The 21,918-nt window shown below is 47.4% G+C and overlaps 2 protein-coding genes across 6 annotated transcripts; both read left to right on the top strand.

Moving 5' to 3' along the window:
• The first annotated feature begins 3,386 nt into the window (after nt 1-3,386).
• Nucleotides 3,387-21,198, top strand: LOC119107575 (uncharacterized). 5 transcript variants are annotated; one of them, XM_037231064.1, is made up of 4 exons: nt 14,311-14,475; nt 14,655-14,790; nt 15,079-15,243; nt 20,925-21,198. In XM_037231064.1, exons 1-4 carry the CDS (start codon nt 14,388-14,390, stop codon nt 20,938-20,940), a joined length of 405 nt encoding a protein of 134 aa, XP_037086959.1. In that variant the 5' UTR covers nt 14,311-14,387; the 3' UTR covers nt 20,941-21,198. The 5 variants fall into 5 exon arrangements, 3 of the variants coding, with proteins under 3 accessions (XP_037086959.1, XP_037086958.1, XP_037086960.1); XR_005095241.1 differs by lacking the exons at nt 14,311-14,475; nt 14,655-14,790; nt 15,079-15,243 and adding exons at nt 3,387-3,427; nt 20,308-20,443 and having other exon boundaries at nt 20,760-21,198; XR_005095240.1 differs by lacking the exons at nt 14,655-14,790; nt 15,079-15,243 and adding an exon at nt 20,109-20,443 and having other exon boundaries at nt 14,316-14,475; nt 20,760-21,198.
• On the top strand, nt 8,486-10,253 carry LOC119107589 (uncharacterized). Its single transcript, XM_037231087.1, has 3 exons — nt 8,486-8,644; nt 8,845-8,980; nt 9,255-10,253. The coding sequence occupies exons 1-3, from the start codon at nt 8,557-8,559 to the stop codon at nt 9,433-9,435; spliced, it is 405 nt and encodes a 134-aa protein (XP_037086982.1). The 5' UTR covers nt 8,486-8,556; the 3' UTR covers nt 9,436-10,253.
• Nucleotides 21,199-21,918: the final 720 nt, after the last annotated feature.

Genomic DNA, 21,918 nt, shown 5'->3' on the forward strand with positions numbered 1-21,918 from the left:
GCTTATCGTGTGCTCCTAAGAAGAAAGTTCAGTCTTCTGGACCAGTTCGCATCGAGGCCATTTCTAAAAAAATCGCTTATTACCGAACGTTGCACTTCAAATGAGTGTCGTCTATGCAGGTCTTCCCATCCCTTCAACTGTTTTTGCCTGACAAATGCCCGCAAATGTGACGTCACTGACCACGATTTACCGTTCGTTCCCGGTCGGGTCCCAACGGCTGACGTCACCATCCTGACCTCACGAGCCGCAGCCAACAGCTCTCCTCGCGCTCACCGGACCAGTGCGTCACCGGCTGCGGGGCCGAGTAAACGCCAGGGCTCGGATGCATTTATCTGCCATATAAAGTCGATCTGCCTGCTAACAACGCATAACCTGTGCAGCTGCACATTGCAAAGCGTTGATGCAACTACATGTGACGTCACATTCCAATGAGACAAAGCTATCTCCTTTCAGGCTTAGTGCATAGCAGCACATGCATTGGCATTCCACGCATTCGATCTTCAGACGACCTTGCAAGGATTCCACAACCGTAGTCTCCGGCACCATAGTCAACGATGAGAAGTTCGGCCCCAGTAGGCCCCATCTTATCTGGACGCACGCGAAAAGCACTGCAAATGTTAGGAAAACACATTGAGCACACACTTGTAATCCTGTATTTCCCTGGCCTCTCGCTCTTCTCGGGAGGGACATCCGACCATTCGGGCTAAGCCACCCGCGTGTTACTACAAAATGTCCGACCACCGTCGGCCATATGCTGCCGCACAAAATATCTGATCGCCGCCGGCCACCTTAAACACTGCCTAACATCAAAGAAAATATACTACTTAATGAAAATCCCAACAGCAAGGGTGAGTGGGACGATGCTGATGCGTGTAGAACCAGCACTGTCAGAAACTATGCTGGAAAATATCAGGTCGACCGATCTTCGACAGTGTTGAGATGTGACATTGTTGCAGTGCTGTCGAAGTGAGACCTATTCAGGTCTCCGGGACTCAAAGATACAAGGATACCAAACACACGATGCCGGTTCGGAAACAAGTGCTGTGCGTTATCTGTTGATGTGTGTTACGTATGTCCTCTTGCACACCTTTGTAGCCTTATTGCAGGAAAGGCAACAGTGACAGCAAGTTCCATCCGTAATTTCTAAAGCATCCAGCATTAACAATATAAAATGTTCATCTGGCGCAGGCAGCTAGGATGGTCGAAATACATACCTGGATATAAGAACTCATTCTCTCAGCTCCATGTTTTTCGACATGATAAGTTCGAACCTGATGATGAATCGCCCACGGTCGCTTGACTCCGGGATTAAATCCGAGAGACAAATCAATTTGTTCCAGTCATAGGTTAGTGGTTAGCTGGTGGCTAACCACAGTGGGTAATAAACCGTATACACGGCCTCGTAATCTTGTCTTCACATTCGCAAACAGACCTGAGGTGAAATTAGCCATTCAACTGGGGCAATGCACTGAGGATAGTGGGCTGGCCGCGAGCAACAAATCAGAGGTGGGCAAAGCTAGGTCAAAAAATAGGCTTTCGCTGGAAGTTATCAGTAAAGTAAGCCTGTCAAACTGCTCACAAGTTAACGGAAGACAAGGTGCTCCTGGCAATGCATTGCTTTGTAAGACCTACATGACTGATATCCCTTTAAACCTGTTTAAAGGGTGAAAAAGAGCTGGACTGGTGTCCGTCGTCATTTGGTTGAACTGCGTCCGGTGACACCGAATGGTCTGAGCTTTGGTGACAGACACGCGGTCCGTGCCTCGGTTCTTCGCGTGCAGCATCATGATTATGTGATGCGTAGTTGCTCTGGGATGTACCTGACCACTGTCACCGCACATTACAACAGTTTTTTTGTGTTGCGGGGAATGGGGAGGGTTAAAATAGGCGGGAAGGGCAGTTTTTCCTCAGTCAACCTCTGTCTGCGTCAGCCGTCCCTGATCTCTCACTTTTGTAGAAGTTCACACTTTCGACAACAACCTGCAGTACAGCCAGCTTATCGCATTATGCCCACAGCATCACAAACCATTTCAGTGCTTTGACATATTAGCACTAAATACAAATAGATTCTTGGAGTTTTTTTATTTTTTGGTCACGCACTTAAGCCTCAAAAGTGACCATAAACGCACCTTTCGTACCCTACGTGGTAGTGACATAAGCCATCTTTTTGAGGATGATGCAGGCATCTACTATCTCTTGCAGACCGACTGAGTCAAGAAGACGCCTGCGATCATGACAAAGTGCAACGGCATTCAGATATGGCTGACTCATATGAGACCAGTTTTTCCTCCTGGGTAACTTGCATTGACCACAACGGGGTGATTCCTGGCCCTTCTGTTATGCATCTGCAAGTATCTAAAACCCGGGCATGGCTGGGAGGCTCCTTGGTCATGACTGGGCGCCTCATCCGTATCCCCAACACAATTGCCCTGTTAAGATAGGTCCTGTTGGCATCATGTAGTCAGGCAAGAAATCATGAAAACTATCTACACGTGAACCACTCCCAGCCACCTTTCAACTTCCATGTCTTAAGCTTGTTTGAAGCCTACCAGCTACCTTGACTAGACTCTTTGTACTGTCTTGGCTCCAAATCAACCAGCAGCAAAGCGTTCTCAGTCGCCCTACAACCAACGTAAATAAATATGGTTACCAATGGTACGTCTTCGTGCAATTGGGTAACGCCGGCAACGAACAGTGTTTGGGTCCACAACCCTCGTGAAAGGAAGGAAACGTTGCGTGTGTGCCCGTCCTTAGTGTAATTCAAAACATCAACATTTAACACCATGCAATCCAATTGCTACAACTGTGTTCGGTGCTGTTGCCAAAAGAAAGGCACAGACACCTCACCACGCTAGTAATTTCAATCAAATACAGGTATTCATTCTATCGTTGACATGATAATCGTCAACGATTTATGTAGTACTCAGTCTTGCATGTCGCGGTTTACCGTTTTCCTGAGATGTTCCCCATCCCCATCCACGACCCCAGCCATGGCCACCCAATGACCTTTCTTGGCCGTTTGTAGTAGCGCGGAGAGATCGATCTTTAGAACTTTAGAACTTAGATCGGTCCGTCCCAGTGTGACCCCAATTGGTGCGTCACGGTGACGCCCCCAAAAGTCGGGCGTCAGACACGTGTTAGGACAGCGCCTCTCGGGAGGATTTCCTCCCGGAAAACTGTTGATCCCGACCGGTCCTGTGCACCGTGACGTCACGGTCCGGTGCCGCACATGTAACGAGTCAGCCGATGGATACTGCATACAGAAGCGTTTGGTGGCCACTCCAGACAGCGGGCGAGAGTGGACTCTGGTCAGCTGCAATGCAAGACTTGTCAGCAATATGTGGAAACTGCTTGTCATCGCCTGTTGTTTGCGTGCAGCTGCGCTATGCTCAGTACCCGAGATACCTTCGTTTCCCGGTTGGCAGAGGTAAAAAACTTTTGACATGATATCATGGTGACTTTATCAAGCCAATCTATATCGCTTGCCTGTTCTCGCAGTCATTTTACAGGCATGACAGTAAAGGGGATTTGCATGAACAAAGCATCTGCAAGGCTAAGCAATGCATGCTCTATGTTTTGGTAGTGATATCCGGGGATAATTTTAGACTTACCTTTGTTCTCTACAGGTGACGACGCCAAATGTCATGCCAACCAGGTTGAAAGAAGTATAGCATCGGTGATGTTTGGAGCTCCCCATTCTCTGGCTGTAAACAGTCACTGCATCAAGGAGGACGGAGTTCTTTGCATTGGCAGATTCCAGTGAGTTAAGATGCAGCCACCAATCAGCAGCGCAGTTCGCGACCTGGACCACCCGGTACCATGCAATTCCTGTTACCTGAATAAACCATTGGACGTGCTGCTAAAGAGCATCGACAATTCCAGCACCCAGAGGGGGCTTAGTTCACAACATGGTAATGTAAACTCGCTTTTGTATAGCAAACGTTTAAATTTTCCGACGTTTCAAACCTATGTGCACTGAAGGTTACTTGACCGCCCTGGCCTATCGGGTTTTATAATAAACGCACTTACCTTACAGGTGTCCGTCGGTGAGAAAGCAGGTGGACTCCAAGAAGCTGAAGGCCAACAATCTGTTCTGCCGCGAGGCTCGGGGAGACAGGAGGAAGGAGTTTCCCGACTGCTGTGCACGCCTTGTCTGTAAACACTACGTGGACGGGAAGCTTGTGCCGCTGCCGGCGCACAAATATCGCTTGCTCTAGTCAGGGATGGAATGGAACACATTTTCTGGAATGCAAACCAAAAATGTCTGAATACTCGTCCGTTGTGTGCGCCTTTTGGTGCAGCCGAATGTTCCTATTGCTGCGCGGGGCTCTTTCAGTGCGAGTTCTTGTGATAGTGGTGTATTGCATATTTATATAGTTTTTTGTGCACACAGTTATCACTTATTTACTTATTGTGTGCCTGTTTTGTTCGGCACCAACTGATCCCTCAGAAAAATATATTTTTGAATCAGGATTGGCGAGGACTTCTTGAGAGGTCTGGACGAATAATTGTACATAATGCCGTCATCCATTTCTGTGTCTTGATCATCCGTACAACGATTGAAACGTTTGTTAGTAATGTCACCAGTCAGATAAACTTTTACCGGTATTCTTCACTCGAAAAGCAGTGAAATTAACTCCCTGATGGAAGAGCGAAGAACCTGACACATACTACTTGCAGCTCGTGAACTGAGATCTGCAACAAAAGAGAAGAAAAAAACACCCAATTACTTACTCACGTGTGTGGCAGACTGGCAACAGCAGCTACTTGGGCAGCGCCGATTTCCATCAATACATCGTCGTTGCTGGTCCTGTTGTACTCGGGATAAGGTAGTGGAGCCAATGCCAAAGCATACATCAAAGGGGTTTTAGACAGCCGCATTACTATACCTTGCGTGCTGAAGGTCGGCAACTTCCTAATTAGAACTTTTACGTGGCCCGGCAAAATAGCGTTCAGAGGCATGTCATGGCCAATAACGGGATGTTCAAAAGAGTGTATTACGTTTCCTATTTTCAACGAAATCCGGTAGACGTATGACTCAAATGGACTATATACAACAGTTAAATACATTAAGCATGATCACTTGTAGGTGATGTTTGACCGTGTGAACTGCTCAAAGCTGTTCAAAGAAGGAGAAATGGGCAAGTTTTGAGTACTTAACTGTCGATATGAGCGATGCTGAAGGCAGAGGTAGACAAAGTTAGCCAAAAGGATATTAGTAAAATGAATCCGTAAAACTGCTAAAATGATAACAGAAGACGAAGCTATCTATTTAGACAAAGACATTTTTCGGCAATCCGTTTTCTTTTAACTAAAAACTACATCATTGATCCATTTCAACCCTATTTAACCCCAACCACGAAAAGAGAGCGGGGCAACTGGTGCCTGTCGGTATTTGCTTGCATTGCGTCCGATGACATCTAATGCCCACAGTTTCGTGACTTATTTTGGTGTCTTGACTTAGCAGCACTAAACCAACAAAGGGTCATGGAGTTTGATTTTTTTGATCAAGCAATCGAGCCTTGAAAATAACCCCAGACGGCTATTGCACTACTACTTACTGGTGACGTAAGTCATCTCTCTGTGGAAGATGTAGGCAATCCATTATCCGCGCACATTAACTACCTTTAGATGACGCTTGTGCCCATGACAAAGTATATCCCCATTTATATTAGGTGACTCGCAGCAGACCAACTTCGACCGCATGGGTCGCTTGCATTGACCACAACGGGGTGGTTCCTGGCATCTTAGCTATGCATATTCAAGTATCTAAAACACGGACATTGGTGGGAAGGCTCCTCAGTCATGGCTGGAAGCCTCATCCGCATACAGACGAAATCGCATTGTTAAGGGGAGTGTTACACATTTATGTGAGGTTTGGAACTGGAATAGCCATTTTGGAGGCCTTTCGGTGCTGTTCGCAGTCCTACCTGCTTAGACGTAAGCCCCTCTAGTCCCTGAGTTACACGGCCGCGAAAATGGGAAAAGGTATATCGCGGACAGTAAATTAAAGTCACTTTGGCATTCACGACGTCATAATAACGTCATTCATATAGACCCTGTTGACGTTATGTGGTTAATCAGAAAAAAAATGATTGCCCACATGTGGCCATTGTCGACCACTTTTCAATATCCATGGACTGAATTATTTGCCAGGAATGTTTGATGCCAGCTAGCCGCATCAACTATGCTCCTCAGAAGTTTTGGCTCCAAATCGACCAGCAACGACGTATTTATACCCCGATGCAACCAACATAATTATATCTGGTTACCAATATGACGTATTTGCGCGTTTGATGATGAGGGCAACAAACAGTATTTGGGTCTGTCTTCTGTTTGGGTCCTCAACCCTATTTAAAGCAAGAAATTGCTACGTGTGTGGCCATCTTTAATGTAATCAAAAATCTCAAAATGAAAACCCATGCAGCTCAGTTACCTCCGCTGTGCTCCGTGTTCTCACCGAAACGAAGGCACGAATGCTTCACCATGACAGTAATCTTAATAAATCGCATACATTCATTCGCTCGCCGTTAATGATATTGAATAACTTTGCGATGTTTGATGCTTACTGAATAATTGTCTCCCGCGACATCGCCCATAAATATCCCCTTTGTCAACGCCAATGGCTGTGCGTTATTTTTCATATGTGGAGAGCAATCTACGGTGAGAAAATACAACATGCGGGCATAGCGTAAAGAGAGACCAAGATCAACCCCATTGGTACGTCTCTGATTTGGGCTTTCTGTTTATGCATGGCCTTAGACGCCTCCGGCCGCGGTCTAGTTCTACCGAGATCATTTGCGGTAAGACCAATAAAATACCGATAACTCAGATGTTCTAGACATAAACTCTGGGTAATTGTTTTATCGGAGAGGATGCCAACTACTGTACACCCATCCTTTTATCACTGGATTACAAGCGGTTGTTGGAGTCTGCTCATCGTATGTTCCCAAGTAGAAAGGTTAGTCTCCTGGAACAGTTCATGCAGGGCCATTCCTAAAAAGCGCTCATCACCAGACGATGCATCTAAAATCAGGGGCATCGCTCCAGGTCTTCCCACCTCTGCATCTATATTTGCCTCACAAATGCACGGCAACTGTAACGTCACTGATCTCGATTTGCCGGTCGCTTCGAGTCCGGCCTCAACGCGTGACGTCATTATCCTGGCGTCATGAGCCGCAGCCAACAGCTCTCGTCTCGCTCACCACACCAGTACGCCACCGGCTGCGGAGCAGTGTAAATCCCAGGGCTGGAATGCATACATCTGCCATATGAAGACGAACAGCCTGCTAATAACGCATAACCTGTGCACCTGCTCATTACAAAGCGTTGATGCAACTGCATATAACATAAGGCTCCAATGGGACAATGCTATCCCCTTTAAGGCATAGTGCATAGCAGCACATGTATTGGCATTCCGCGTATCCGATCCTCAGACGACTTTGCAAGGATTCCGCAACGGCATTCTCCGGCACCATAGTCAACTGAGAAGTCTGGTGCCAGTAGACCCCATCTTGTCTGAACGTACACAAGAAGCACAGGAAGGATGAGTGAGCCGATGCTAATACGTGTAGCACCAGTACTGTCATTAACTAAGCTGGAAAATACTGGGTTGGCCAATTTTCGGCAGTGTTTTGAGATGTGCGATTGTTGCAGTACTGCCGAAGCAAGACACACTCAGATCCCAGGCACTTTGAGATACAGGGATATCAAGAAAACGATGCCGGCATTGGAAACAAGTGCTGTGCGCTATCTGTTAATGTGTGCTGCGCGTGTTCGTTTGCACACGTTTGCAAGGTGCAGGAAAAAAAGCAGCTACACCAGGCTCCATCCGCAATTTTCAAAGCATCCAGAATAAACAACATGAAACATCCTTCTGGTACAGGCAGCTAGAGTGGGTTAAGTACTTTCCTAGTTGCAAGCAAGAAGTACCCTCTGTCTCTCAGCTCCAGATTTTTCGGGATGATGACTTCGAACCCGATGATGAACGGCATGCGGTTGCTTGACTCCAAGACTGAATCCCGGAGACAGATCAATTTGTTCCAGTCATAAGTCAGTGGTTAGCTGGTAGGTAGCCACAGTGGGTCAGTGGGCCTCATCATCTTGAATGTCAGCTTTCCCACAAAATGTCAGCTTTTTCTTCTGGATTCGGCAAACGATTTGCAGAGCATCTCTGCGACCCACCTCCGCTTGCTTCTGTTAGCCACCCGTGGCCTTTCTCGGCCGTTTGCTGTATTACGTTGCGGTCGGTCTTTACAACAGACCTCATTTCGGCTCGACCTCAATGGGTACGTCACGGTGACGCCCCCCCCCCCCCCCCCTCCCATAAAGGCTGGCGTCAGACACGTGTTAGAACAGCGTGTCTCGGAAGGACTTCGTCCCGGAAAACTGCGCTGATCACGACCGGCCCTGTGCACCGTGACGTCACGGTCCGGTTGCCGCATATATAACGAGCCGGCCGCTGGGGACTGCATACAGAAGCGTTTGGTGGCCAGACCAGACAACAGACGAGAGTGGACTCTGGTCAACTGCAGTGCAAGACTGTCAGTCAGCAATATGTGGAAACTACTGGTCATCGCTGCTGTTTGTGTGCAGCTGTGCTGTGCACAGTACCCGAGATACCTTCGTTTCCCGGTTGGCAGAGGTGAGATCTAACAATGCGATGTCATGGTAACTTTATATATCCAATCGATACCGCTTGTCTTTTCTTGCAGTCAGCTTACGAGTATAATAGCAAAGTAGCTTTTGATGAACAAATTAGCTGCAAAACTAAATTATGCCGACATGATGTCTTGACTGCGATATCCTGAGGGCTAACTTTCTACTTATCTTTGTTCTCTACAGGTGATGACACCAAATGCCATGACAACCAGGTTGACAAGAAGTACAACATCGGTGATGTCTGGAGCTCTCCATTCTCTGGCTGTAAACAGAGCCACTGCGTCAAGGACGACGGCGTTCTTTATATTGACAGATTCCAGTGAGTATGAAATGCAGTCATCAGTTAGCCGTTGGAGGCCGGGGCCTGGTCGCCCGCGCCCGTGGAACTTTTGTTACCTCATTAAGCGTACTGGACACACTATTGAAGAGCTCCGTCATTTTCAGCGCTCAGACTTGGTAAAGCCTCCAACATGCTAATGTAAGCCAGGATTCTTATGAATCATGTTTGTACTTATTGACGTTTGAAACCACGTGCACTGAAGGTTGACCGCCCTGGTATGTCGGGTTTTATAATTAACTTACTTACTTTACAGGTGTCCGTCGGTGAGAAAGCAGGTGGACTACAAGAAGCTGAAGGCCAACAACCTGTTCTGCCGCGAGGCTCGGGGAGACAGGAGGAAGGAGTTTCCCGACTGTTGTGCACGCCTTGTCTGTAAACACTACGTGGACGGGAAGCTTGTGCCGCTGCCGGCGCACAAATATCCCCTTCTCTAGTCAGGGCTAGGATAAAGCTACGATTGCTGGAGTGCAAACCAAAGATGTCTGAATATTCGTCAGAGTGGGCATATTTGGTGTTACCGATGTTCCTATTGTTGCGCGGGATCCAGTGCGAGTCTTGTGATATTGGTACGTTGTGTATTTATATTGCTTTGTGCATACAAAGAGCACTTTTTTTTACTGGTCCCCGTGTTTTGTTCGGCGGCCATCTGATGCTCAGGAGAATACACTTTTAAAATGGGTTGATTTGATTTTTTGAGACATTTGGCGAATCATCACCTATAATTTTGATTTTCCGTACATTGATGAAACGCTTATGAAGGCTCTCACCAGCCAGATACATTTTTTACCAGCATTCTTCACTCGAAACGCAGGACAATGAAGTTCCTGATGCAAGCGCGAATAAACCTGACATTGGTCTTCGGATCCTCACTGACATTTGTAACAAAAAGAGAACGAAATCGCACAATCTTTGCTTAAGTTGATTTTGCTTAAGGCTGTCAGTTAAGTGAATCCGTTGGTCTAATAAAAAGCTGATGAAAGGCGAGGCTGTTCCGCTTTTCCGCTACTTGTAAAAACGTACGCCATTGAACTCTCTTAACCTCTTTAAGGGGTGATCATAGAGCTGAAGAACTGGTGTCGACCGGCATTTGGCCGAGCCGCGTCCGGTGGCACCGAATGGTCTGATGAGCTGTGATGACAAACTCGCGATCTGTGCCGCCGTTTTTGCGTCGCGGCGATGATAACATCATATGTAGTTGATGGGGAATTAAACTCCTTATTTTTGTCGCACATTCTTAGCAGTATCCATGTTTTTTGGCGGGCCGTGGGGAGGGGGATGGTCGAAGGGCGTTGTTGGAGAAACTTCCTGACCAAATATCTATCCTGCGCCTACCGTCCCTGGTCTATTCTTCAAATAAAAGTTCAATGCGCTGTCGAAGAAATGTTTGATGCGGCCAATGTATCGCAGTATGTTCACAGCATTACCTAGCAATTCAGTGTCTTAACCGAGCACCCCTAAACGCACACATTTTCCTGCAGCTTAACTCTTTGATACTGCACTCGAGCCCGAAAAATGGCCACAAACGTCTTTTGCCCACCTACTTGCTGGTGATGTAAGTCATGCCTTTGAGGCTGACGAACGCATCCACTACCGCTCACAGATTTACCGTGTCTAGACAACCATTGTATTTATCGCAAAGGATAACCGCATCCATATCAGGTTGACTCAAAGTAGACCAGCTCTGTCCGCATACGTCACTTGTATTGACCACAACAGGGTGACTCCTGACCTCTCAGTTACGCATATGCCAATATCTGAGACCCGGACACGGCTGGGCAGGGTCCTTGGTCATGACTTAGATGCTCGTCTGCATCCGTACACAATCACCACGGGGACATGGGTCTTGTTGGCGCCATAAAGTGAGACAGAATAAACTAACTGTCTAAACGTGGACCATTCTCAAACCCCTTTCATCTTCCATGCTTGAGTTATTTCGGATACATTTAATCGTTCCATCCAACCACATCAACGAGGCTTTTTTACTGTCCAAATTCCAAACCGACTAGCAACGAAGCGTTCATAGCCCCGATGCAGCCAACATAATTATCTCTGGATACCAATGGTACGTATTCGCGCGTTTGTATACTAGCTGCAACGAACAGTGTTTTCGATGGTCTTCTGTTCGGGTCCACACTCGTCCTGAAAGCAACAAAATGTCCGGTGCGCACTCATCTTTAGCGTAAGACGAATCTTCCACGCTGAATCTCGTGCAGCCCACTTACTCCCACTGTGCTCCGTTTTGTCACCGAAAGAGGGCACAAATGTTTTACCGCACCAATAATTTTAATTAAATGCATGTATACCTTCTCTCTTTGTTAACAATATTGACCAGCGAATTATATAGGCATTAGTTTTTTAAGTGAAATATTTGCTTTTAGCTGCAATTTTTGCTCTTGATAAGAGCGAACGACCCTTTCCTGTTGGAGAATAGGGAATGCAGCCCTCTCCCCTTGTCGTTGCCCATTGCTACCTCCCTTGGTAATGCCTATGATTGCACGGATATTTTTTTTTGAAATCTGCCAAGATCCATCTACATTGCTAAAATAAGACATCCCGGCATCTAGGGTAAATACAGACCTGGATCGCGCCCTGGGTTGTGTCTCTGAATGGGGATTTCTGGTTATTCATAGGATTAGATATATGCGGCCACGGTATAATTCTTCCGAATATATTTGTGGTAAAAGCCACAAAATGGTAATAACTCGGGTGCTCTACACGTAAACTCGGGGGCTCTTTTATCAGAGTGGATACCAGCTACTGTACACCAATGCTTGTTATCTCTGAATTGCAAGCGGTCATTGGCTTCCCCTCATCGTATGTTTCTCAGTAGAAAGATTAGTCTTCTGGAACAGTTCATAATAAGCCCATTTCTTAAAAAGCGCTCATTACCAGACGATAACGTTCAAATAAACGCCCTCTTTATAGGTCTTCCCACCCCTGTATCTATATTTCCCTCACAAACGCACGCAACTGTAACGTCACTGATCACGATTTGTCAGTCGTTCCGAGTCGGGCCTCAATGCGTGACGTCATTATCCTGACGTCACAGGCCGCAGCCAACAGCTCTCGTCTCGCTCACCGCACCAGTACGCCACCGGCTGCGGGGCCGTGTTAATCCCAGGGCTGGAATGCACATATCCGCCATATGAAGTCGACCAGACTGCTAATAATGCATAACCAACGCGGGTGCACGCTGCAAAGCGTTGATGGAACTACATGTGGCATCACATTCCAATGGGACAAAACTATCTGCTTTGAGGCATAGTGCATAGCAGCACATGCATTGGCAGCACGCATTCGATCTCCAGACGACCTTGCAAGGATTCCGCAACGGCATTCCCTGGCACCATAGTCAGCGATGAGAAGTCCGGCGCCAGTAGGCCCCATCTTGAGTGGACGCACGCAAGAACCACAGCAAGAGTGAGTGAGCCGATGCTGATGCCAATGGCACCAACGCTGTCAGTAATCATGCTGGAAAATAAGAGGTCGGCCGATTTCGACAGTGTGTTGAGATGTGATATTGTTGCAGTGCTGTCGAAGTGAGACCTGTTCAGGTCTGAGGGACTCTAAGATTCAAGGATACCGAACACACGATGTCCGCATTGGAGACAAGTGCTGTGCGTGATCTGTTGATATGTGCTACGCATGTCCGTTTGCACACGTTTGTAAGATGCAGGGAAAAAACAGTTTCAACAGGTTCCATCCGCTATTTCCAAACCATCCAGCATCAACAACATAAAACACCCTTTTAGTGCAGGCAGCTAGGGTGGGTGAAGTACTTTCCTAGATGCAAGCAAGAAGTACCCTCTTTCTCTCAGCTCTAGACTTTTCGGCATTATGAGCTCGAACCTGATGCTAAATGGCTTGCAGTCGCTTGACTACAGGATTAAGTCCTAGAGAAAGGTCAGTTTGTTCCAGCCATAGGTCAGAAGATATCTGGTGGCTAACCACAGTGGGTCAGCAGAGCATGGGCCCTCGCGATATTTTTTCACGTGAGCAAACAGACCCGAGGCGAAATAAGCCATTCAACTGGGACGGTGCCCTCCGGTTAGTGTGTTGGCCGCAACCAACAATGTATTGCTAACATGTGCTATGTGTACAGGGCCTCGTATTCTTGTCTTCACGTGAGCAAAACAGACCTGAGGTGAAATTATCCATTCGACTGGGGCAATGTCCCCCGAGTAGTGGGTTCGCCGCAGGCAATTAGGTATTGTTAGCATGTGCTATGAGCCTGCTGTCACCCGTGCAAGGCATTCAGCATTTGTTCTGTCTAAATTGCTTTTGAAAGTCCTTATGCCGTAGCGTCAATGCTGTGGTCGTCCCCTTTCCTTACAGCCACCACCAAATAGCATGTTTCAAACCGCTCCGAAGCCCGCTGAGACCACGCATACATCAGCCAGGGACCAGCTTAGATGCCTCACACGAAGACTTCGTAGAAAATGCAACATCGATGTAGTCAGCAAAATCGGTGAAGTTCTAATGTCATTTTCAAAGAAATCGGATTCGATGCTCATGATGCATCAAGGTTCAAGGCACAAGATGAAGTCATCAAATGACAGTCATCAAACGGGATGCTAATAAAAAGCACAAATATCTGTAGGGCTGTTTTCTGCAGAGACATCTTGGACGACATCCTCATATCAATTCTAATACCACCAGTTCCCTGCAAAGCCACTAGGTCGACAACATTAGTGTTCTGTGCACATCGAAAATGTAAACCTGCTAGGGCTTGACAATCTCAAGCTCGTTCAGGCCTGGCGAAATTCGTATGAGGCTGTGGAGAGAATTTTCCATCAGCAATATTGGCAGTTAGCTTTGGAAAAGGGCTGCGTTCGCACCATGCTGACATGATCAATATTTACGGGCGCACAATGGATGGATGATGCTGGGATGCATGGGCGAGTCGTGCCATAGCGGGGCCGTACCACAGCGGGCCATGCATGGCGGCAAGTGTCGGCAGCATTATGCAGGTACGTCCGGAATGTTAACTTTTTCAGCTTTCTGGATCCGGTAAACAGTTTGCAGAGCACTTCTGCGTCCCACCCTCGTTTGTTTCTGTTAGCGACCCCTGATCTTTCTTGGTGGTTTGTGGTGTTACGGAGCGGTTAATCTTTACAACAGATCTCATTTCGGCTCGGCCTCAATTGGTGCGTCACGGTGACGCCTCCCCACCCCGCTCTCCAAAGCCAGACATCACGCACGTGTAAGAAAAGTGTCTCTCGGGAGGATTTCCTCCCGGAAAACTGCGCTGTTCACGACTGGCCCTTCTGCATCCATTCCTCAGCCGGCTGCTGGGGAATGGATGCAGAAGCGTTGGGTGACCAGACCAGACAACGGAGAAGAGTGGACTCTGGTCAGCTGCAGTGCAAGACTTTCAGTCAGCAATATGTGGAAACTGCTAGTCATCGCTGCTGTTTGTGTGCAGCTGTGCTGTGCACAGTACCCGAGATACCTTCGTTTCCCGGTTGGCAGAGGTAAGATTGTGACTTTACATATCCCATTGAAACCGCTTGACTTTTCTTGCAGTGTGCTTACGAATATAGCAGGAAGGTTTTTCATGAACCAAGCATATGCAAAACCAAACTAAATGCACCCGATGTGTTAGCTGCGAGATTCTGAGTGCCTACCAACGACGTCTCTTTGTTCTCTTCAGGCGACGACACCAAATGTCATGATAACCAGGTTGACAAGAAGTACAACATCGGTGACGTCTGGAGCTCTCCATTCTCTGGCTGTAAACAGAGTCATTGCGTCAAGGACGACGGCGTTCTTTACATTGACAGATACCAGTAAGTATGAAAAGCAGTCTCCAATTAGCATTTGAGGGCCAGTGCACAGCCGCGCGCACCGTGCAATTCTTCTGACTTGAACGTACTGAACATGGTACTGAAGAGCTCCGTCATTTCCATCGCGGATGAAGCATTACCCCAGGCTTGGTGAAGTGCATAACATGCTAATGTAAACCAGGGTTCGTATGATTTCTGTTCGTGCTCGCTGCCGTTTCAGACCAGGAGCGTTGAAGGTTTATTGACGGGCCTGTCCCATTTGCTGTTATAATTCACGCACTTATTTTACAGGTGCCCGTCGGTGAGAAAGCAGGTGGACTTCAAGAAGCTGAAGGCCAACAATCTGTTCTGCCGCGAGGCTCGGGGAGACAGGAGGAAGGAGTTTCCCGACTGCTGTGCCCGCCTTGTCTGTAAACACTACGTGGACGGCAAGCTTGTGCCGCTGCCGGCGCACAAATATCCCCTGCTCTAGTCATGAATGGGATGGAACTACATTTGCTGAAATGTAAACCGAAGACGTCTGAATATTTGCCCGCGTGTGCACATTTGGTGTAACCGAGTGTTGCTATTGCTGCAAGGGCATTCAGCGCGACTCTTGTGATATTGGTGTATTGTCTATTGATGCTATTTTGTGCACGCAATTATCACTTTTTTATTTATTGGTCGCTTGTTGTGCTCGGCACCACTCTGATGCTCAGGATAATATACTTTCGAGCCCGGATGACTGGAACTTCTTGTGACACCTGGGTGAATCATTATCCCCAATTTAGTCATCCGTACACCGATGAAACGTTTGCGGGGGCTGTCACCAGTCGTAAACATTGTTACTAGCTCTCTTCACTCGAAACGCTGGGAAACCAGGTTTCTGATGGAAGCGCGAATAAACCTGGCATATACAACTTTGAGGCCCTGACTGAGATCTGCAACAAACGAGAAAAATCACACAGCCGTTCATTAAGTTAATGTTACTAAAGGCTCTAAGGTAAGTAAATCTCTGAACCTACTAAAAAGCTAACGAACGAAAAAGTTTTTTCCGCCTATCCGCCACCTTTTAAAACGTCCATCGCTGATCGCTTTCAATCTCTTTAAAGGGGGATTATAGAGCTGTGGAATTGGTGCCCGTCGGTATTTCGTTGAGCTGCATCCAATAGCGCCGAATAGGCTGATGAGCTTTGGTGACAAACGCACGATCTGTGCAACGGTTCTTTGCATGCGTTATGATCATGATAATGTGATGTGTAGTTCCTGAAGGATTTAGCCAATCATTCTTGCCGCATACTCTCAGCGCAATGCACTATTCTTTTTTGGACGGCGTGGGTTAGGGTGTCGAAGATAGGTATTAGGGAAACTTCTCCGAAGCCAAACGTTTCTGGTTTATTCTTAAAGTAAAAGTGCGATACAGTGTCGAACAAACCTTTGGCACAGGCTAATGTATCGCGGTATGATCGGAGCATCACAAAGGATTTCAGTGTCTTAATGTAGCCGCACTAAACGCACACATTTTCCTAAAGGTTACATTTCTCGATCATACTCTCGAGCCTTAAAAATGGCCGAAACGTCTCTTGCCCATCTACCTTCTGGTGACGTAAATCGCCCCTCTGAGGCTGGTGAAGGCATCCATTATCTTTTGCAGATTTATAGCGTCTGGACGACCTTTGTGTTTATGACATATATGTATCCGCGTGCATATAATACATGTAACCGCGTGCACATGCGGCTGACTCACAGTAGACCAGCTTTGCCCGCATGAGTCACTTGTATTGACCACAACGGGGTGATTGCTGACATCTCCGTTATGCATATTCCAGTATCGGAGGTCCGGACATTGCTAGGAAGTGTCCTCAGCCATGGCTGGAACCCTCAACCATATCCCCACACAATCACTCTGCTAAGACAGGCCCCGTCGGCCCCATGTTCTCACGTAGAAGGAAATGATTGTCTACACGTAGACCGCTCTCAACCCATTTTCAACTTCCGTAAATTCTACTATTTCTAGTTGTTTCTATTTATAACTATTTCGGACAACCTGGTTTCTTGCCAGCCAGCTATATCGACTAGGCTCTTTGTACCGTCTTGGTTCCAAATCGACCAGCAACGAAGTGTGCATGCCCCCGATGCAGCCAACAGAAATATCTCTGGTTACCAATAGAACGTTTTCGTGCGTCTGGATAATGCCGGCAACGAGCAATACTTGAGACGGCCCTCTGTCTGGGTCCACATCCCTCATGAAAGGAACGAAGTGTGGGGTGTGTGCAAATCCTAGGTGTTATCGAAACTTCCACGTTGAATCCAGTGCAGCACAATTATTCCCACTATGTTTCGTGTTGTTACTAAAAACAATGAACATATGCTTCGCCATACCAGTATTTTTATTTAATTCATGTCTTCATTCGCTCAATCTTAATGACATCGTCTCACGATTTATCTACGTAATAGTCATTCATGTCGAATATTTGCCTCTTTGCGAGAATTTTGCTCCTGATAAGAGCGAACGATACTCTCCTGTCGGAGAATAGGGGATGCAACTCTCTCCCCCTGTCGTCGACCCTTATTAGCACGTTTGACAATGCCCATGGTTGCATCGTGATAAAAAAATCTGTGAAAAGCCATCTACAGTCCTAAAATGAAACATACCGTCATAGGGAAAGGACAGACCTGCATCTACCCTCGGCCGAGTCTCTAAACATGGCTCTCTGTTTATTCATGTGCTTAGGCATATCAGGTCACGATTTAATACTACCGATATTATTTCCGGCGAAAGTAATAAGATGCTAGTAACTCATTTGCTCTACATGTAAACTAGGGGTAGTCTTTTTATCAGGAAGGGTACCAACTCCTGTGCACCAATTCTCCATACCCCTGGATTGCACGCGGTCGTTGGCGTCCCTCCAACGTGAGTTGCCAGGAAGAAAGATTAGTCTTCTGGAACACTTGGCATCAAGGCCACTTCTAAAAATCGCTCACCGCCGGACGATGAATTTCAAACGAGTGCCATCTATGCAGGTCTTTCCACCCCTGTATCTATTTTTGCCTTACAAATCCACGCAACTGTAACGCGTCACTGATCACGATTTGCCAGTCGTTCCGAGTCGGGCCTCAGCGCATGACGTCATCCTGACTTCACGAGCCGCGACCAACAGCTCACGTCGCGCTCAGGGGACCAGTACGCCACCGGCTGTGCGGCCGAACCAATCCCAGGGCTGGAATGCATATAGCTGCCTTATTTAGTCGATCAGTCTGTTAGTAATGCTTGGTCTGTGCAGCTGAGCATTGCAAGGTGTTGATGTAAAGGTGCATGATATCACATTCAGGTGGGACGAATTCATCTCCTTACAGGCTTACTGCATAGCAGCACATGTACTGGACTTTTTCCTTGGAAACATTCCACGTATTCGACCTTTGGACGGCCTTGCAAGGATTCCGCGACGGCAGTTCCCCGCACCGTCATCATCGATGAGAAGTCCGGCGCCAGTGAGGTCTTATCTCGTCCAGACGCCCATGGGAAGCACGTGAGCCAGGGTGAGTGGGCCGATGCTGTGTGTGGGCCGAGTGTGTTACCCCAGTACTGTCAGCAATGGTGCTGGGAAAAGATTAGGTCGGTCGGGTTTCGATAGCGTGCTGAGATGTGGGGGGACTGTGGAAGTGCTGTCGAAGTTTAATCTGCTGAGATCCCAGGACTCCCAAGACACCATGATGTCCAACACACGATACCGGCATCGGAAACAGACGAGCGTTTTTGGTTGCCGTATGTTGTGCATGTCCGTTTGCACATGTAATATCTAGGACGACGTAGCACTTTCAACAGGTTCAAGTTGCAATGTTAAAAGCATTCAGAACTTATAGTTAAAATGACCCTTTGGCGCAGACAGCTAGAATGGGTGTAGCATTTTGCGTGGTTTATGCAAGAAGGACCTTCAGCCTCTCAGCTTTTATCGTTTTTTTCGTCATTGTGGGTTCGAATCCGGTGATGAACAGCGTCCGGTCGCCAGACCCCAGAATGGAATCCCAGAGATAGATATATTTGTTTCAGTCATAGGTCAGTGGTTAGCCGGCAGCTGCCCAGGGCGAGCCGGGTACAGGGCCTCGTGATCTTGCCTTCACATGAGGAAACGGACCTTAGACGAAATCACCCGGGACCATGCCCCCCGGGTGGTGGCTTGACTGCAAGCACTACGGTGCTTCTGGAAAGTGCTATAAGCCTGACGTCTATGCAAAATGCCCGTGAGCCCTTGTAAATAATTTTATTTGTTTTTTCTGTGTTACTTATTTTTGAAAAATCTTATGTCGTTACCTCAATGCAGTGATCTTCTCGTTTCCTTCCATTCACCACCAAATGTCTGAATTCACGTCGCTCCGAAGCCCGCTGTGTCTATGTATGTATACCAGCCAATGACTATTTCAGTACCCTGACACGAAGACATTGTAGAGAATTTTGAAATGATATCAGCAAAATCCCCCAAACACTGAAGTAATTTTGAAGGCGTTCATATTCAAGGCTCAAGACGAAGCCACGAATCGATAACCGACGTGTTCGCAGGAAACACCAGAAAGTCTCACTAGGTTCTTTTGCAGTGTAATCTCGGAGACACACCTTAAGAATATTGCAGTACCGTCAGTACGCCATTTTTTTAAAGATCCTTAGATATATTTCCATCAGCAATATTCCCCCCATGCCGCACGCCAGGTAATGCTCGGGTAAACCAGCATTTGCACCCTGCCGACATGATCCACAGTTACGAAAGCACAGTGGATGGAAGATGCCTGGATACATGTACGAGTTGTGCCAAAGCGGGGCCGTACCGCGGCGGGTCATGAGTGGAGGCAACTGTCGGCGGCATTAGGTATCCAGCCTTCTGGATCCGAGAAGCGGTTGGTAAAGCGTCCCACCTCCGCTTTTTTCTGTCGGCCCCTTTCTTGGCCGTTTCCAGTATTGCGGTGCGGTGGTGTTCACACCAGATCCCATCCCGGTCCGACCCCAATAGGTGCGTCACGGCGAAGGCCCCCAAACGCCGGGCGTCAGGCACGTGCTAGAACAGCGCCTCTCGGGAGAATGTCCTCCCGGGAAACTGCGCTGATCACGACCGGCCTTGTGCGCCGTGACGTCACAGTCCGGTGCCGCATATATAACGAGCCGGCCGCTGGGGACTGCATACAGAAGCGTTTGGTGGCCAGACCAGACAGCAGACGAGCGTGGACTCTGGTCAACTGCAGTGCAAGACTTTCAGGCAGTAATATGTGGAAACTGCTGGTGGTCGCTGCTGTTTGTGCGCAGCTGTGCTGTGCACAGTACCCGAGATACCTTCGTTTCCCTGTTGGTAGAGGTAAGATCTTTTGATATGATTTCCTGGTGACTTTATCAAGCCATTTCATATCATTTGCCTGTTCTCGCAGTCGGTTTAGAAGCTTGATAGCAAAGTGTCTCTTCGTGAACAAGGCAGCTGCAAAGCTAAACTATGTGTGCTCTATGTTTTGGTAGCGATATCCTGGGGGTAACTCTCGACTTACCTTTGTCCTCTACAGGTGACGACACCAAATGCCATGACAACCAGGTTGACAAGAAGTACAACATCGGTGATGTCTGGAGTTCCCCATTCTCTGGCTGTAAGCAGAGTCACTGCGTCAAGGACGACGGCGTTCTTTACATTGACAGATTCCAGTGAGTGTAAAATGCTGTCATGAATCAGCAATTGGAGGTCGCGACCTGGACATCCGTCACCGTGCAATTCTTGTTTCCCAATTTACCCCCTGGACATGCTATCCAAGTGCTTCGTCATTTCCAGTGTTCAGAATTGTTGAAGTACAGGTGAACATGCTAATATTAAGTCTTGGTGAAGTCAAGGTGAACATGCGAATGTAAGTCAAGATTTGCATGGCAAACGTTTAAATATGTCTATGTTTCAACTCATGCGCGCTGAATGTTACTTAATGACCCTGGCCTATCAGGTTTTATAATTCACGCAACCACTTTACAGGTGTCCGTCGGTAAGAAAGCAGGTGGACTTCAAAAAGCTGAAGGCCAACAATCTGTTCTGCCGCGAGGCTCGGGGAGATAGGAGGAAGGAGTTTCCCGACTGCTGTGCCCGCCTTGTCTGTAAACACTACGTGGACGGCAAGCTTGTGCCGCTGCCGGCGCACAAATATCCCCTGCTCTAGTCAGGGCTGGAATAAAGCTTTACTGGAGTGCGAACCAAAGATGCTTGAATATTCGTCCGTGTGGGCACCTTTGGTGCAGCCTGATGTGTCTATTGCTGCCTAGGCTTTCAGTGCAAGTCTCGTGATATTGGTGTGTTGTCTTTTTATACCATTTGATGCACACAAATATCACTTTTTATTTATTGATCGCCTGTTGTGTTCGGCACCGATCTGATGCTCAAGAAAATATATTTTCGAATCCGGGTAATCGGAACTTCTCGTGACATCAGGTTGAATCATTTTCTATAATTTCGTCATCTATTTCGGCGCTTTGATTATCCCTACAACGACGAAATGCTTGCGAGGGCTCTGACCAGTTCGATACATTTTTACCAGCACTGTGCACTCAAAACGCAGTGGAATCAAGTTCCTGATGGAAGCGTATATAAATCTTACATACACAACTTTCATACCCTGACTAAGGTCTGCAACAAAAACGGGAAAAATCACACAATCGTTTCGTCCTCTGTGTGACAGACTGGTAGCAGCTATTTGGGCAGTGAGACTTTCATCAATGCATCGTCGCTATGAGTCACGTTATACTCAGGACAGGATAGTGTGACCGATACAAAAGCATACATCACTGAGGTTTTTACAGCCGCATTCCTGCAGCTTGCGTTCTGAAATTCGACGATTTTTATATATCTGACTTTCACCAGACCTGTCAGAATGACTTTGGGAAACGTGTCATGGCCAGTCACTGGCTGTTAAAAGAGTGTATTCCGTCCCGGCTTTTCGACGCCACCCGGTCGATGTATGACTGAAATGAATTGTGAGAACGGTTCACTACATCAGCAATGTTCACCTGTAGGTGATATTTAAACTTATGAACGGCTCAGGTGGCTCCAAGAACATAAATTTGGGAAGTTTGCGTACTTAACTGTCGACATGAGCGATGCTGAAGGTAGAGGTAGGCAAAGTTAGTCAACAGGCTATCAG

The sequence above is a fragment of the Pollicipes pollicipes genome, unplaced genomic scaffold (assembly GCF_011947565.3).
Source record: "Pollicipes pollicipes isolate AB1234 unplaced genomic scaffold, Ppol_2.1 Scaffold_6686;HRSCAF=7923_pilon_pilon_pilon, whole genome shotgun sequence".
Classification (NCBI taxonomy): Eukaryota; Metazoa; Arthropoda; class Thecostraca; order Pollicipedomorpha; family Pollicipedidae; genus Pollicipes; species Pollicipes pollicipes.